At 34.2% G+C, this 19,591-nt stretch overlaps 1 protein-coding gene across 1 annotated transcript in view; it reads right to left on the bottom strand.

The window, feature by feature from the left end:
• Positions 1-19,591, bottom strand: part of Hil (kyphoscoliosis peptidase hillarin) — a 57,693-nt gene that overhangs the window by 7,260 nt on the left and 30,842 nt on the right. The window contains exons 3-5 of the mRNA XM_069039158.1: positions 8,839-8,955; positions 8,445-8,638; positions 1,818-2,144 (exon numbers count right to left, since the gene is read on the bottom strand). Coding sequence (XP_068895259.1) covers positions 1,818-2,144; positions 8,445-8,638; positions 8,839-8,955 — 638 coding nt within the window. The remainder of the gene's footprint in view (positions 1-1,817; positions 2,145-8,444; positions 8,639-8,838; positions 8,956-19,591) is intronic.

Genomic DNA, 19,591 nt, shown 5'->3' with positions numbered 1-19,591 from the left:
CTCAAGATCTCCATCTTTTGGGCATAAACACAATTTCAGCTTTGCGAAATTTAATAGCACCAAATACTGCTGTCCTAACTGTTAAAATATTAATCCACAAGAAATTCCTAATGCCAAAATCAACTATGGGTGTTTTAACAATTTCTCTGATTATATTGAAGAAATTATGCAAGACATGGTTTCGACACTCAACTTTTTGCAAGCAAAAGCAAAAGTAAAGTAAATTTATCTGAAAAATATCTTAACACGAGGATCATTTTTCTTCAAAATATATTTTTTGAAAACCTGCCAAAAAAAGTTTATACGGGGTGATCAAGAAGGACTGTTTGAGTTGGTAGTACTGAATTTTCTTTTTAAATGCTACAACTGGAGTAACTTCCAGTTTGATGTCGGCTTGACACTAAAAATAATTGTTCTGTATTAATTTCAAATTTAATTTATTTCTACCGTAATTGTTACTGTCATAACCTACCATTTTGTCGCTGTTACGTCCGATATCTGTCAAATAAACCAACATATCAGGTTGCAGTGTTGTAAACAGAAGAATAAAACATGTTCTTAATTGTATTGCCAACTCAAAAAGTCATTGATCACCTTGTACTATGGCGGACAATAAATTTAGGCCGGCAAATTTTTGACATTTCAAAAAAGTCAATGCAAGCGACCATTTATTGTCATTATGACTGATGTGTCAGTTTGTCAAACTGAAGGTTTTCAAGCTTTTTGGCGTTTCCTTCGCCTTTTTCGTAACTTACAGATCATGACGCACTAGCATAACTGATTTGTAGTAGCACTTCTCTCTGGTGCACGCTTCTTTTCCCAATTTTAATTTTGATTATTGCTGTCACGATGACAAGAATGACAAAAATCGAAAATGGGGTTAGTTGAACATAATGCCAGCTTCACATTTTGATGTCAACTCAATGACAGGCCGGCCTAAATTTATTGTCCGCCATAGTACACTTGCTTTCAAAACTTTTGCGTACACATTCAAAATCAAGTAACAACGATTTTGCAAAATTTAAGCAGTGTGAACGGGTAATTTTGAGATTAGATTAAAGATGACATTGCCAGCAATTAAAAAAATTATGATCCGTCTTCTACTCACGGCTCCTTCTTGTTCCCACCTCTTCTTTACTTATTACTTGTAGAACAGTGCTTTTATTTAGCCCAGTAGCAACCTTTTTTATGCACCACTCTTCTTCTAATTTGCAAAGCATCAAAACTTTGTCTTACTCTGTCAGTCGAGGCATTTTGACTTTTCAAAAGTTTAAATGTCAGAGTTGATTAATTACAACCACTTAATTACAACCACGATATTACAACCCTGATTTAATACAGCGAAAAATAGGTGTACGCGAAAATTTTGAAAGCAAGTGTACATTACGATTTTTCCAGGATAAGACTAGAAATTGCGCTTTATGCTGCTTCTAATACTCCAAAAGGCGCTTTCAGAAATAATTTTTACTATTTCACCTCTAATATACAGGGGTAAATCTCACAAAATCGCAACCAAAAAACATTTGGAAAGAAAATTATGTTTGGACGCAGGAGGCGTCTTCTAATGTGACCTGAAGCAGATTTGGTTTGAAGCTATATGGCAACTACTCGTAGTAACGAAACTAAAGTATTTCTATAAAATGGACACAGCCAACCTCTATATTTCCTGACAACTAATTACTTAGAGTGGTAAAATCGACGACAAGCCCTGAGGATAACACTTCCACAGACTTACCGAAAGCTGTCATCTCCTCGTGTTACGTGTTGCATATTTACGAAATCGGAAAAACATTTAACTAGCAAGGAGCCCTAATTACCTCGCCTTTTCAATGTCGGAACCGCATCGCCCCACCAACTGCCTGACCAAATCCGTGAACGACTTCTGATCCTCCTGCGCCACCGAGATCGCGATCTGGTCCACGTTGGTGAACTCGACGGGGTCGTTGTAGACTTGGTACTTGCTGAGGGCGGGTGGTGCCGGAGCTGGGGCGTGACTGGGGTACGGCTGGACTTGCTCCTCGACGTAGCCGCCGTCGTTGCTGTCTAAATAGAGGGATTCTGCTTGCATGTATTCGCTGCGCTTTTCGTTGATCAGTTCGAGCATTTCGTGACTCTGCTTCTCGACGAGTGCTGCTGTCGCCGCCCTGCAAACAGTTTGATCTATAACGGAGTCGCAATGGCAATAGGGGTGAGGTTTTACGACGAGCGTGGTCGTTGACCAGTTGAAACGGGTTCGTGGAGCGTGCAGGAAGTGATTTACAATTTGATAGTAAAATCGCAATTATGAATTACGGTTGCAGACGGAAGAGGTGTTTGTTGCACCGGAACCGTTTGGACTAGGTGAAATGGAATTTATCAAAAACTCTGCTGGAAATGTTTGAGATTTTTTTAAATTGTAAATATTCTGATCTCAGACGCGATATGCTTAGCTGAAAATTTATATTAAAATATTAACATATTTTAGGCATAAAACTTGTTTTAAGACTCGCCTTGAGGTAATTATCTTATTTGTCATTGCTAATTATTATTGACAATCTTAGTTAGGTTTGTCAAAATTATGAAAATTATTAATACGTTTCCTAAAGAATAGGTATCCTTGTAATTCCACATATGTGAATAATTTTTCTATTGTTTTTATCACATTAGTAGGTTTCTATTTTAATTAATTTTTTCTGTGATATATTGACCAGGAAAAATCATATTTCTTTTTTAATATGTAGTTGTAGGCGGGAAGTCTGCTTCATTTTTTAATTCATTCCTAAAGCCAAGGTTTATTTTTTGACGAAGACATTTTATTTAATTATAAATAAATTGCAGCAGTGGCAGATTTTTCAGAGCACATAGTCAAAAGTGTTTTCATTCATTTTTTTTGCCAAAGCAATATTTATTCCCAGAAAAAAAATCCAAAAGAAAAGAAATATTTTAAATTTAGACCAAGTAACGAACATATGTGCGTGGTATGCTTGCAGCAATTTTTTAGAAATGAAAAAAAATAAGTGGTTTTTATACATTAGTTGATATTTCCGGTCTTTGGGATTGTCGACATGGACCAAAACAAGTTCAAAGTTGTAAAAGACAATTTAGAGCGAGTTACCAAGATTCTAAAATACTTTTTGACAAGATTTATTAACATCGTTTGAAAAAAGCGAAAACAGTTTCATCCACCGAAATAGCTATTTGTGCAATAAGTTAGGAAAAGTGATTTTTTTCCTTACGAGATGCGGGATTTTTAATCGAGACGAAGTCGAGATTAAAAACGCGTCGAGTACGGAAAAAACACTTTTCCTACGAATTGCACACATGATTTTTTCTACTGGAGTTTGGAAAATACATAAAATTTGAATATTTTTAATATACTATTAATTATTTCTAAATTAAAAAGCGAAATCAAAATTGTTCTGCTTTCGTTACCATAGAGAAACAATTTATTAATGAAAAATTGTGAAGGCGTTTAAGCTTTTGTCTCAATTAAATACCAGTTTTTACGTTACGTATCCCAGGAGACGACCAAAATTGAACTTTTAGTGTTGAAATATTATTTTTAGTATACTGTGCTGGTAGTAGGTGTCTACCTGCTTGACGACGAGTCCGGTAGACACATGTTTATGGTCTAGTCCGTTTTACTTTCCACCGCGGCCGGTAGCAAATGTCAAATAATTTGTCAGATTTACACATGTTTGTGGTCTAGTCCGTTTTACTTTCTACGGCGGCCGGTAGCAAATGTCAAATAATTTGTCAGATTTATTGGATTTTATTTATATAAAAATTAAATGTACAATTACTTATATCATTGAAATGGTTTTCTAAAGGCAAGTATTACCCTTTGTCAATCCAAACAACTTTATTTCGTATTCTCCAATTGTAGAACAACCTGTACTCTGTCAAATATCTTGATGATTTTTGGAGCAATAAGTTTGATCGCGCACTATCTATCTTCTTCAAAAGGTGGTCTAGGAAGAAAACTTGACTTCTGCTTCGGTTCGGTTGGGAGAATTCATTTTATTAAAGGAAGTTAGCGCAAATAAAAGAAATCACATGAAAAACTCCGACAGACTGAATTTTGATGAATCGTTTGTTATCATAGTAACAAGGCATAGCAATCTTTTTCAGAGCCAAATTTTTTTATTTAAATTTATTTTCTTTTAAATAATTGTCTCAGTATACTAAAAAATCTTGTACGTCACACGACCGGTAGACGCATTATGGCCTCGCTAGTTTACAAGTCTCGCCCTATCGGGCTCGACCTGTAATTCACTAGCTCGTCCATAAAAACGTTACTACCGGTCTTGTAACGTAAATAGCTATTCCGCCCATAGTAGGAAATTTTTCACTTTTCCTAACTCAAATTAGTATTACAATGTTGAAGTTTTCCAAACTCTAGTAGAAAAAGATTGTTGTGACACATTCTTGAGATTCCAGAGGAATAGTAAAGTCCGATTAAGAGGTCAGATTATTATCTGAGAGTGTTATGCGAATTTTCAGTTTGACAGAAGAAACCAAGAATGACGAAGGTCTTGTTGCTGTGCAACGTATTCCTCGGATGGCACTTTTGAACTTTTTCTTCAATTGAAAATTGTGTCAAGTAATGTTCATGCACAGTATGATTTTTGATTTTAACTTTAAGTATCACGGAAGCGAAAGAGAAACAACAAAAAAATGAAGCAGATATTGACACTGATACAATCAACTATTGGAAATTACGAAAAAACACCGAAATATGAATTTTGAATTCATTTCCATTTGTATATTTTCCATTAGTAAACATGTATAAAAGTAGATTTAATTTGAATTTGATTTGTGGTCACCTACAGTAAAATTAAATAGTTAGTGAGTAAAGCCTGGAAGAATAGTTTATTATTTAACCATTGGCGCTGTGTGTTCTGTCACCTTGACAGAAGTTTAAGTGGTTACAATATCTCCTTTTTCCATAATAAAAATATCTTTGGTTTGTTAAATTAATTCAAATGCGAGAATATGAGTATCTGGTACCTTATTTGCAAAAATGTAATAATAACCACAAATTTTTACTGTCATTTAAAAAAAATTCAAAAATTAATTTCAAATTGTTAATTATTTAAGAGGTCCATTTCATATATTTAACACCAACTTTAACACTTTTTTCTAACAGTTTTAACAGATTTTTTTTCACAAAATAATAATTACACCAGAGGAACCGTGTTCCGTTGTATTATAACCTCAATACTTCGTAGCTTCATTACTTGACTTCAGTATAATCTGTAGGTAATTCGTAATGTCCCATGAACACACTTCGACGTGGATATCGTATAAAAAGTGGTAATGCAAAAAAAGATAACGCAAATAGTGCTTTCAAAGGAACTACATATTATCGTTAGGTATTTGATAAAAATATCCGTGAATTTAATGAATCCGGCCTCGATTCCGTGTTCCCTCTTTCATAACACATGATTAATAGTTTTTTTTATTGTTTTTAACTTTTTTCCCCATTTGCTATCTGCTGAGAAATATCTCTATTTACGTCGTTCCGAACAAAATGACAAACATCTTGTAGTAGTCTACAATGGACATTTTAATTGTCATTATAATATGGTACTACTTCCGAGAGGTAGATTAGCTTGGTAGTCACCACTTGAATAACAGATTTGAATAGTAGGTATGTATCTTTTCACAAGGCTACTGTCTTGACAGTACAAACCTGCCATCATGCTAAAGGTGAAAACATGGACAATCGAGTTTGTAGATTTTATCTTGCAAATAGTAATTTTAATTTTTCTGAGATCAGCTAAAATTGTCATCAGTGTTCTGATCATTCCTTGAAAAAATTAATATTAAGATTCTGAATCAAAGTTGTAATTCTAAATAAAAAATTGCAAACATTTATATTGGTCGAGCTACTATTGCTTTCTTAGAATCTGAATAGATAGAAGTGCTGCCATGACCACTTCGATCACTCAATTTATTGCCCATCGAAAAAGTATGAGAAAGAGTATGATGGGTCACTACATTCGTATTTTTCCACATCCTCTAATAGCTCTAGAAGAACTTTGGTGTGCTGTAGACAAAAACTGGGAAACCATTCCTCAAGAGTTCATAAACAACGCAATCATCAACTCTTTGTTGTTGGAATTGGTTGAAATTTTAATAGAAGGTGTTACCAACACGTGAAATTTAATTTAAAAACTTTTTTCTAGGTGGTAAATTAAAAAAAAAATCATAGACTTTTAAACATTTTTTAAAATATCTGACCTTATTGTTGGTGAAAATATTACCAAAACGACATAGAATTTTCAAAATATTTATTCGGTCTTTGATAAATACATGCTTTATCTCATGTACAACACGATCAGCAAAAAGAGATAAAGGGCGGCTGTGGAAAACTAAATACCTATCCACAAACGTACGACGTAATTTAATAAACTGTCACTTGTCAATTTTGACCTTTACATGTGCTTTATTAAAAAAATGATTTTAATTTACTCGTACGACTTAAACCTATTTTTGAAAAGGAAACGAAAAAATACTGACTGTGTTTACCAACTAGAACTTTATTTGTTGAAGTTACAGTGAAACCTCTCACTAATTCAGTAGGTATGGGTTCAAGCTACTCGGCACATTTTTAGTTTTGTTTTGTTTTGTATTATGTATTTATTACTGTACAGTTGCGGAATTAAAATTTCGGGCAGTATTTTTCTGTCACTTCAACAAAATCTCTGTAAACCACTATTTACTGTCATCATGACTGACATTCAAGAATTAAACTTTACTGTATCAATCACGCAGTCAATTTTGAATTTTGAGTTAATTGCACTCAGTGTAATTAAATCATCGCTTTAATATGTTGCCCATCCGTTATTATGCCACAAATCACAATTTTTGAACGCTAGAAAGACAAAAACATGACAAGAGTAAAAAATTAGGTTATTAACGTAAAGGTTGTTTTAGAGTTTATATAGTGCATTCATTTTAAATGTTGGGTTTTGTAATAAAACTTGCCTGCTTTGACACTTGTCCGAAACTCAGTGAATCTAAAACTGTGTTCAATATATTCGGGTCCAAAATTAAAGAATGGTGGGATCGAGATCAACTTTTAGAAGACCAAGTGAAACCATTAATATTTGTTGCCAATACTGGTGAATTCTAGTGAATTTGATTCAGATGACGATTAATTTTTTATTTGTTTACGTATTTTATTATTTATTTTTTACTTACTTTAAAAGATACATGTAATGGATACTTTACTAATTACCCTTATTTCTTTATTAAGTAATCTTATTTGTCAAATACATTATTTAAAATCAACAATCTCTTTACATTTTTTTGGTCACTGATCACAAAATGTGTTTTAATTTTTTTTTACTTGTGGATATTTTAACGTCTCTTTCTTTTGCTCGTCGATAAGATTGTGAAAGTACGACGTGGTACCAGTTTTATATGAACAGAGGGATTCCTACTTTACGGTACCGATACAATGAAAATTGGCACTTTCGTAATTTATGCTGTTTTGAGTTTACAACTTTACCCAACGTTTAAAATGAATGCCCTATATCATAACATTGACAATACTGCCCGAAATTTTAATTCCGCAACTGTACTATTGCGAGCAAAAAAAGTTGGACATCAACGTCATTGTCTTGACTTTTAATGTGAAATAACCCTTATCTGATTCTAACCTTACTTTGAATTGATTGACGTTGTCATTAGGTATTGTAGGTTGTAGGGAATATTTATTTAATGCAAAGTCTCAATCAAAATTTACCTTTATCAAAAGAAGAGGGCACTTGAAAAGGAAAATGGGAGCATAAAATAAATTTTTAAACTGTCAGCTAGAATAGTGTCAAATTTCTATGACAATAATCAAAGGCAAAATGACAATAAAGCTTGAACTACATCGAATTTTTCAAAACTGACAGAAGTTTTTTTGTCCGCAATCTAAGTCAGTTCACGTTTTTTCTTTATTTATATTCTTAAAATGAAATAAAATCAGTGATAACCAAAGATCGTTTTAAATATTATTATTACCGCACATGTGCGTCTTTCATTTTTGTAAAACATTTTTTGCAAATTTTAGAATAAACTTAAAGTAAAAGTATTCGATGTTGTAATGTATTTTCCCAGAAGAACATTCAAGTGACATAACATCTCTAAATGTGTGTTTTTCCAGTTCATTGGCCGGTGACTTTTTAACAATGTTTTTCCATAACGTCATTATAGATAAAAAAGAAAACTTTTCTGTTAGTGACGCATGTTTTGAACTGATCCGTTATTGTTTATTGTTGTTCATTTAAAAATATCGATTTGTTTATACGAGTATGTTAACCTCGGTTTAATATTAAATGAAAATAAAACAACGTCTCTAGAATTCAACCATAATCTTGAAACGGGAAATATAAAACTGCCATGGTCCAGATCAAAAGAGTTTTTTGAAACGCTCTGAATCGCTCGTCGCAAAATTTCTTTGTAAATACCGTTCGTGCTCCAGCATCTTCCTCGTGATCGACTCCTTCTTCTTGTCCCTGCGCAGTGTCATGTTCTTCTCGAGGTCTTCCTTCTCCTGCTGGTGCCTCAGCGTCAGCACGTTCTGGTCGTCCCGTTTCCTTTTCATTTGCATTTCCCTTTCGAACCGGCTCGTTAACCTCTCCAGTTCCTTTTCCCATTCGTCCTGCATAAACAACAAGTCTCTAGTAGCGCATCGTGACTTTCTAAATTAAATCGGAGCGGCGGCGAGAACTATTGTTATTCAAATTGAGAAAGAACAACAGTTATCCGCACCAATTACGCCGTTATGGTCTATAAAACGACAATTGTGAACTATGAAGGTCAAGGACATCGATTTTTGCAATTCGCCACTAGAAAGCTCACCCGGAATTCGTCTCTGATCCGTCGTTCTTCTTCTTCTCTTTGCCGAGCGAATCTTCTGTAGAGGTCGTCCTCCTCTTTCCGATGCTTCATTTCCAAGCGCTTCTGTTCGTCACGGTCCTGCAAAGAACCAAATCAGTCAGCGTTTCGTATTTTATGCAACGAAGGTTGACCGGATTGTTTCAAAAACGCAAAACTAGAGGACAATTAGAACAAGTACATTAAAGGAAATAAAACTTTCCGTTCTCATAGTATCATTATGTCAGATAGAATTGTACTTTGGTTCCCACTAAGTACAAACGCAAGGTTAATAATATGTCTAATTAATTATTATTAGTTGCTGCTATGGGAGAGATAAGATGGACATTGTTATTCCATTTACTTGCGTGGTCTACAAAAACAGACGACTGTTATTACCGCGAACTGTTACTGCGATTTCATTTTTTGGCTGCTTTTGGGCGGTTTACCGTTACATCTGGCCACATTTAGACGACCAGGTGTCATTAGGATTTTCCTAATTCTAAAGCGGCCGGCGCGTTTGAAACCCTAATGGCATTTTTTCCACGCAAAAAAATCATCTCCAATGACATAACGTCGTTACGGTTAGACACGACCACAAGGTAAATAAATAATTCAAGATTTTGCAATTTTTATTGTAAACAGTTACTCCTAGCATCTATTGTGGGGAATGCTCAACGTTCCGTGCTAACTCAATTTGTGAATTTTATGGTATACATTCCTTTGTGACTTTTCTAGGATTATGCAAAACGCATAACTGAATACCACATAAATCATTCGGGGTAGAGAGTAGTACGAGTTTCACGATTAACAATAAAGATGGGTTTACGACTCTGATACAGTACTTAACACTGATTTCTTAATGAGAGATTGGAAGTGGATAAGTGTTATAAATGCGTGGAGGGAGTAATTAAAAATGTTTTTAATAATTTAGAGGTAGCAAAGTGTGAACTAGAAGATAAAATAGAGGATGAAAGGATAATTAGTGATGGAGCAGAAAGGAAAGAACAAAGCAGTGGGAAAATGGTAGAGGAGCAAGAGCAAAAGGAAGCAAAACAGTGTTTTGTTAGATTTAGAGTAGGCATTCACTAGACAGCATAGATCTGAAATAATGTTCTTTTTCTACTTCGGTGTCACAATGAGCATTTTGTGACACCGAAAACAGTTTCACAAAGATCAATTTTATAGCATCGTTTCTAGTGATTATTGAATGAGGGGATGGTATTGACAGTAAATTTCAGTGTTAAATATGATGTCATTTGAACCTGAATCCATGTTTTGGATCAAAATAAACTATTAAGGGGGTAGATTTATTATTGTAACAACATTTGGGAGACAATTTGAAATTTAATTTTCAATGAAATGTCATTGCTTCGTCAATACCAACCCAATTCCTTTAAAATAAAAGTCACTAAATAATTATTTTATATTAAAAAAAAAGTAATGAAGCCGAAGTAGAAAAAATAAACATGTTACACTCGTTTCCCAAGACATGTTGTCCAACTCGTTCGACAATAGACTGTCTTGTGCAACTCGTAAAACAATATAGGTACTACCCAGCGATCATTTAAAAAATAAATCGAGTTTGCTTTGGAGCCTATGCTATAGCACGGGTTGCCATAGGTAACACGCCGACTCGATTTATTTTTTAATTGATCGCACCGTATTTTAGTACTTTAAATAAATTTAAAAAAAAAAACAATAGCACACACCATAAAATTACTTGGAGTGATCGTGTTAACCCAAGTGAACATTATTTTGGAATAAATACATGAGTACAAATTATGAAAAATTGTTGTGCAGAGAAAACAAAATTAGACCATTTTTGAATTAAAAAAAAGGAACTGAGGCAATTTTCAAAAAAAAAAAGAATTACATATTTATATCTCTTAATCTTCTAATGATTACAAACGAAATAAAAAAATATGTACTCGTACAATTCGTTTTATTGATCTGAGGAATGCAATAATTTGCATAGGATTTATTACAGCAATTACCAAGCAATCTGAAACAGGAAACAGGGTTAATAGTAAAGAGAAAATAATTTACATTTAAAAGATTAAAAGGAAGACAAGAAGATTCTGCGAGAAAAAAGCATTGTGGGATGTAAGAATAGAGCAAAAACTTTAAAAATTCAGGCAAAATATAAAAATTAAAGCTATTAAATGAAAATTCTGAATAGTAATTAACAAAATAAAAAAATAGTAGATTATATCATTAAGAGTAGAAGTGAGTCTTTTTGTTTTAAGCCCAGAAATTGAAGACCGAGGCGAAATCGAGGTCGCAGCTGGATGAAGCATAAAAAACCTTCTACTCTGAATGATATCTACTACATGTTTTATCTTCCAGTGGATCACAAAAAAAATCTGCTGCAGTTACAGCAGTGAAAATTTTCAAATTTTAAGGTACATGTTGTACCAGTAAGTTTGTCCTAAGTATTTCGATTTTTTAGAGCCTTTTTTTTAATAGGTACGGATAATTTAATTATTATTAAATATTTCGTGTAATTAGTGATAAATTTGAAAGATTTTGAGTGTTGAGACTGAGCTTAAATAAAAGAAACTGAAAAACAAAAGTAGGAAAATAAACGATGAAGCAAAATTGAATAAGGAGGGAGGGGGGGTGGCAGCAAATAATTACTATGTTGGAATAAAAAAGAGAGCGGAAATTATAAAAAATGTCATTTGCTATTTTAAAGGAGAATAATTCAAACTTATCGTCTAAGTTCTAAAAATAATTCTCAAAATGTGTGTTTTGAATTCAGATACACTTTGTCCGTTTACTTTTATATTAGACGTTAGAATACAATAATTACACGGTTTTGCAAAATACTTTTATTATTATCTAAGTCGATTGCGCTGGTGTCGAATTTGAAAGTGTCAGATTCGTGGTCCACAACATGAATAACAAGCTGAAAGCGTGTGAGGAAATGTGTTGCGGCATATCCTTAAAGACAAAACTTTCTTTAGTGTGGTTTCTTCCACATAATTTTAGGTTGACCACTTCAAAACTTGAGGAAATCTAATCCTACGGACCAGTTATAAAAGCAGAGAGCCTCAAAAGTTCTACCCAAACTGTAATATGATCAACAAAAAAGAAATAAAGGACTATGGAAAACAAAACTTGTAAAAACGTGCGGCGTTTTACAGGTTTTACAGAAACTTCAACAAATAAAGTTGGTTTTTTGTTCCTATTTCAAAAATAGCTTTCCATCATGTTCATTAAGTTATGCCGCACGCTTGTTTTCAATAACTGCACCTTTTCTCCTTTTTTGTTGATCATATTATTCTAACAGATTGCTTCCACGCTCCGTACAACTTCATCGTGATGCCATTTAAACTCTATTGCAGATGATATGGTAGCTTTGGAGTTGTCCTAGACCACAAGTAAGTAGGTAGTATGGGCTAAGATAATGAAATCCCGCTAAAATTTATACCTTATCGATTCACAACCAAATTTCAATTTTATGTTTTATGTAGGATTATTATAACTGTTTCTAACATCATATAAGACTGTGAAATTTGCCACCTACAAGACATAGCGTAATAATTGTACTATCGTCTATCACATTATACTAAAGGTTTAGCATAATTTAATTTAAAATAAAAACAGTTGTCACAAATTTCGTCTGTTCAATTGATGAAAATTATATCGACCAAAACAAACACACAAAAGCACAATTGATTATTTCATTTCAATAGTAAGACATTACAATAATAGTAGTTTATTTAACGAGTTCGTGTGTAAATTGGCCTTTTTTGGCACTCGTGGGCCTTTAAAACGCTCGTTATTTACACAAGAACGAGTTGAATACAACGTTTTTTTGTTCGACGAGCCCCTTAAAGGCTCTATATAGCTTAAAATCTTTAAAATTAGCTTGACGTTTCGTTTTGACAAGTTGTAACATTTATCAAAATCCGTTCACACAGGAGAAAATTCTCAAATTCTGACAGTGTTGAACAAAAAACATATTCTATTCCAAGGAATAAATCATTTTCATTGATGGTAATGTAAGAAAGTGTTTAGGTTTAGGTTTAGGTGTAAACAAAATGTTTATTGCTCACTACAAAAACTAATGTTCGAGAAAATTTTCAAAAAGACTCTTCTGCTGTTTTAGCTAACTCAGTGCATGTTAATAAACAGTTTGAAAAATGATGAACAATGAAAACTGCAAAATGACAAGCGCGGACTGTCAAATGTCAATTTTGCAAATCCAGAATAGGCGGTAAATCTATAAAGCGCATCCATTATAGATCCGAATCGTCAAATGTCGTTATTCGTTAATACCTATTCAATTTTTTTTTTTTTGTGGTGGTAGGTACTATGGCGGACAATAAATTTAGGCCGGCCTGTCATTGAGTTCACATCAAAATGTGAAGCTGGCATTATGTTCAACTAACCCTATTTTCGATTTTTGTCATTCTTGTCATCGTGACAGCGATAATCAAAATTAAAATTGGGAAAAGAAGCGTGCACCAGAGAGAAGTGCTACTACAAATCAGTTATGCTAGTGCGTCATGATCTGTAAGTTACGAAAAAGGCGAAGGAAACGCCAAACAGCTTGAAAACCTTCAGTTTGACAAACTGTCACATCAGTCATAATGACAATAAATGGTCGCTTGCATTGACTTTTTTGAAATGTCAGAAATTTGCCGGCCTAAATTTATTGTCCGCCATAGTACATATAATATAACAAATGAAAATCTCAAAATTTGACAAGTTTTTACGTCATTCGTGTCAGGTGATCTGATTCTGACGGAATTCTCCTTTCGTTTTTCACTTTTGCAATAATTTTTGTAAATAAAATTTGCTCACAATCCCCTTCCATACCTAATTATTAATAACATCTTGACTTGATGCTGTAAAATACGTCTATGAATAAATAAATTATTATTAAAGGTGTCATAATTTCTGTTTCACATTTTGACACAAATGACATTTTTGTAACTAGATTGTTACACCGCACATCGCGTAAATTTTAACCAACTTTGAATTTGACAGTTCAGATATAATGGATGAGCTGTACGTAAATCACAGGCAAATACGGTGTATGCACATTTGTAGTAACCCTGAATATTTTTTGAAACAAGACGGACTGAAGTCTTTGAGCGTATTGTTTAGAAAACATTTAAATAAACGGTTATTCGCCTTTGTTTAAAAAACTACACCAACCAAAATAAAGTTTTAATCCCATTAGCGTTAGTAATGAACTGGTCGGCTAAATAAATCAAAATCCCATTAAAGTTCTACCGTATAAAGTTCTGTCACTACAACCTGAAACTGATCATTAAATCACCGCTCTAACAAGCACGGCGGACAATAATGTAATAATTTGCTACCTATAACAATTTATTGTGGGAATTCCTTGCCAGAGAATTAAATAATATCGTGTCAAAGTTTGGATAAATTGGTCGGACGATAAGGTCGACTTAATTGTTACATCACAATGGTAATCTTGCGAGTGTAGCGATCGGAAGGGGCAGAAGTGTGTTAATTGCCTTATTATGTTATGAGAACGTGCCTGTACGGCAGAAGAAAATAATGGTGGGACACGGAAACGACTTAGCCACACAGCGATGCACTTTAATTTTAAATTACAGCCGCAATCGGTGGGTCTCTTAATCACGGCAGACCTACTTCGGCTTCGAATTTGTGCAGCGCGGGCGAGTCGCGCATCCTGCACCTCCTTACAGGACTTCTGCCGGAACAAACAGATCCTGCCGCCGTTTTGCGCGAAACGTGACAAATCCTTCCACGAAAAATATTATGTAGTTCGTTCGTGACGTAAGTGTACGTCATAACAGGCAGCGCTTCCAAATCGGGCTGCGAGTGTCGGGTCGTCAGCCGTAGGTGTGCTTAAAATTGCATAACACCAAGTCGGGGGCTTCGAGGCTGTCGAGAACTGGAAATCCACGTCGATGGCCCATTTGTAAATGCGTAATCGTAGGTCGGAAGGCCGAATTGTAAATTGCATTCTCTCACAATTTTTATGAAAATTTCGTGCGAAAACACCCACCACCCTTGAAATTTCACTCCGAAGCGGTGTGGGTGTGTGACCTACCCAAATTTATTCCTCCGGGTTTTTATCGATGCTCGAGAACTGTCATTATCGCCGGGGAGGTGGACAAATATCACCTGTAGGCTTAGAACAAGGATCCGAAGAGGTTTTCCTTTTGATCAGGTGTCCGTAATGGATGTTGTCGATAACCCGTCGATAGCGATTTTACCTTTATAATGAGCGCCTGCCGTATATGGAGGCCGAAAATTGAAAAAGATGTCTCGTGTAGTATCCTTGAGTCTTTCTCTTTGTTGGTAGACGACCCTCGCCGCCACTGGCCCACTTATCGATAAGAGCTGATGCTTTTTTTGTAAACTCGGTGGAAATCCGGGTTGCTTTTGGAATCGATCGACGAAATTACAATTTTTTTTCAGAAGCTTTCAGCAACCAACGGGTTGATGATTATTTTCGGCGACATCCATTTCAATCATTTATTGGTGATGTGGATCAAATCAAGATGGGAGTGGTAATAAAATATCTTTGTTCAAAGATCTCGTTGCAGCAAGTAATCCATAAGAAGTATTAGATGAAGAACCTACGCCTTCGTAGCAAATGGAGACCATGGACTAAGCGAAGGAAATTTTGCGGTATGAATTAGATTTGCTAAAGTGGCTGCTGCTAATCAAAAGTATTTGGTGGAAAAAGGGAATCAACAAATTGTTACAGTTTTAACACCAGGTGGTCCATTCGATTTCAATTACAAAATGACTTAACAAGCATTAACAAATAAATTGTTTATTTTCTCAAAAACAATCTTCTGTTTAAATAAGACATTGTCTGTACTACTCTCACTTTTTTCTTATCTTGACGATGTAACTAATCTTTCAATAGCAGTATACTTCGAATATGTTTTTTTAAATGACAAAAGTTGATATTTTAAATAGAAACAATTTAAATACTTTAAAAGAAATAATCGTTCATTGTTAGAGAATACTTAAAAAAGTTTAACAAAAAATATCGGAAATTATTTTGGACCATCTTGATACCATTAGGTACATTAAAGCGTGAAGTAACACAATTAATTGAAAATTTTCAATTAAATTCAACAGTGCAGATAAATGAATTTGCGTTTTATTATAATTGTTTATTATCAGAATTGCAATGGTCATTGTGATATCGCAACATTGTTATTTGTTTTAGATATATCGTGCGTTCATTTAAATTTATCTTCAAAGTTGGCGTTGAAGAGTCGATTGTCAACGCACCACTTGTGCAAAAACATAAGATTTAAACAGCTGATCCGTGATCCGTAATCCGTAGTGCGTTCACAATCGACTCTTCAACGCCAACTTTGACCGGAAATTTAAATGAACACCCGATACATAGTTCCTTTTTGATATTTTTTTATTAGTTACATCTATTGCATTAACCTCTGTTTTGTACATTTACAGTTATAATTTGGTTGCAGCAACTGTTAGATTTCTACAAAATCGTAAAATCGGTGATCGCAACAAATGCCAAGAGGAGAAACATTTTTATACAATTATTTTTTGTGCAAGAACTCTTTACAACTGATACAATGTGAGAAGGCTTCCCTTAGTGACGATTTACATGAAGTAAGACCAATTTCTGGTCTCACTGAAGAAAACTGACGAAAAAAAAAATGGTAACTTAATCACATACAGGATTATAAGAAGTAGCAATTACAAGAATTAAAGTGATTGCTGTTTTCAAAATCTTGGATAATTACTTGTGTGTCAAGACAAATTGTTATGTTGAACATAAATACATGAGTCATTTCATTAAAGCGTTTAATGTTTGTGATGGCGGAAGAAGAAGCTGCAAATACCATAAAAAAAAACGTACCCCGCAAGGTTTTGGATATTTAGTACGCAACAAAAAAAAAATTGTGGGATCTGGATTGGTCTGGTTATAATTATCTAAGATCTGGTACAAAATTTAAAGAGTAAATAATTTCGATTGTACGGTTTATGTCACTGAATAACTTAAATGTTTACCTACTTAATACTCGTAGTAATATTGCAGCAATTTTTTCCTTTTCTCTCTTTAAGCAACTCCTCAAAAAAGTTAACAGAAATTATATGGTTTAAGTTAAATGGTAACTTTAATTTGATGGTCGAGAGCTAACATTTAGACCAGATACTATCTTGGTACTGAAATTAATAAAAGAAAGAGTACAATTTTTGTCTTGATGACTGGTTTCATCGAATGTATTGAATATAATGGTGAATATGTATTTGAAAAATAAAACTTGCTTCACTCTTTACGTTGCAGAAACTTTAGCCCAACATTGATGCCTTTGTAAAAATGGTTACGCTAAACACAGGACTTTCGTATCCGCTTGTCCTTTCTTTGGACGAGTCTCCGAGCAAAATAATCCAGACAACCTTGACTCACATTCTATCCCTTTACTTATTAAATTACCGTTCAGTAAACAATGTATGTACAAATATTCTTCAAGTGAACACCGATCCACTTCTCACTTTTGTTTCCTCGAACTGACCTTCTTGTGAAAGCTGCGTCTCCGCGGCGTCAGCTTTAAGGATAATCAGTATCTAGTGCACAATTACCAACGAAAATTTATTTATGAGCAGAAAACTATTTAGTTCCTCTAGACCTCATTATTTCACCGACAAGCAAGAATCTACTTTCTTCATCGGTCACTACCATATTGGCTAAAATAATCGCACCTTCTTAGGTATCTACCGACAATTAACGCTGGATAATTAGTGATTTACGTTTATGTTTTTAAATGAACAAGGAAAAAAATTCCGTTGAAGCATAATTAAATATAAATTCTTTGCGTCACTTTACATAACGCGATTGGATTTCATCACGATGTGAATTATCGCCGGCTGCAAAGATTGTTACGGTGGAGTGAGCATCTAGAAAAAGATCGCAAACATCGTGTTTTGGATCGGCAACATCGAAAAAGAAACAGTCTCCGTGATATTTTTCTCACGTGGTAATTAACAACAATTTAATTCGACATTTTCGATGTTGCCAAATAAAACATGAACTGTTACAGGATGTAAAAGACCACGATGAATTCTAATGAGCAGTTTTTTGGCGTGGATGAGCTAAATCGAATCGGAGTCCCTGCAGCGCAATTAATTGGAAACAGTTAAGTGGGACTTAAATTTATAAAACTTTTAAACCAGAACGTTCGTAATAATAGCGCTGCACTTCCGGAATGGCTACCTTACCGTAACTATTAACATTTTTGCATATGTATCTGGTCGACTTAATGTCGTGTAACAGGATTTTGTAATGTTTAATTAGGTTCACGTAGCTGGTAATTAATTAATTGAATTATTTCCTGAACTGTGAATCATTCGCCGTGATGGCTATCTTGATTGCGATCGAACGGATAAACAAAATTCAGAGTGATTAAGTGGCGACGTTCAAAAAAGCTCTTGCAAACGTGCGAAGCTTTCCCACTAGTCTTGTTAAGATTTAAATTTTATTTGTTTGAAAGAAAAATAGAACTGGATAGAACGAGGTAATGAAAAAGTGCAAAATTGTAGAAGCAAATGACATGACCCATAACCCAACTTTTTAAAAGCCCAAATTCGCGGTAAAAAGGTGTGTCAACAAGACAAAAGTTACTAAATGTAGTAATTGTCATTACAAAAATGAATTTACTATAGTAAAAACACAAACAACGCAAAAAGTGAGGTTACATTTAAACAGCTGGTCCGTGATCTGTAATCCGTGGTGCGTTCACAACTGACTCTTCAACGCCTACTTTGAGGATAAATTTAAATGAACCCCCTATATTTATTATACGCGTGTTTTATTAGGCTTCTAAGAAACAAAATAGTAGTGTGTAAACTGGGCTCACGAGTGCCATAAAGAGCCCAATTTACACATGAACGAGTTGAATACAAAGTTTTTTTGTTCGACGAGCCCCTTAAAGGCTCCAAATCGCTTAAGATTTTTAAAATTAGCTTGACGTTTCGTTCTGACAAGCTGTGACATTTATCAAAATCCGTTCACACAAGAGAAAATTCTCAAATTCTGACAGTATCGAACAAAAAAGAAATTTTAGACTGAGACGGAAGGTCCAGTGTTTTTTTTTGAGTGTCTCAGATGGCATAAGACGCAAGAGTAATTAATATACAACATGCTATCCACAATCCGTAACTTGACATTACGCCGAAGAAGATGGATCATGAGGCTTGACGTTACTTCCGCTAGTTCCCCAAAACATTGTTTATCGAATCGTGTAAAATTTGTGAAAAATTCATGTTTGAAAAATGAAAGAAAATAAGTGTATTTCTGCAGAAATAATTGAAGAAACGCAAGAAGCGATTTTGCATATGATGCCGATAAAGTCTATAAGGGGGTCTACGAATAAGAATTCACCGAGTTTAACGGCTGGAGAGGAAACAGAACTGTAACAGCAACGAGTGAAGATGTCCTGCTGGCATATTTTTTAAATGTTAATATGAATAGATAATTTCGTCAATGTGTGCAAAATATTCGATGATGAAGGCAACTCTAAATGTGAAAAACTAGATAAGTATGCCAAAATATGGTAGGCTTATGTGAAAAACGTACCTATTTACAAACAGAAAAAAGCAGAGATTCTTGAAACTGAACATATCGAACCATTTTTGATAGCAGAAGAAAAATACTTGATGGTGAAGGTGATTCTTTTTTTTGAATATTTGAATATTTTGAATATTTGTTTAAATTACATGCTTCTTTCTTGAT

Source organism: Tenebrio molitor, chromosome 2 (genome assembly GCF_963966145.1).
Source record: "Tenebrio molitor chromosome 2, icTenMoli1.1, whole genome shotgun sequence".
Lineage (NCBI taxonomy): Eukaryota > Metazoa > Arthropoda > Insecta > Coleoptera > Tenebrionidae > Tenebrio > Tenebrio molitor.
Note: the sequence above shows the minus strand (reverse complement) of the source record. Positions and strands in the feature narration are given on the sequence as shown.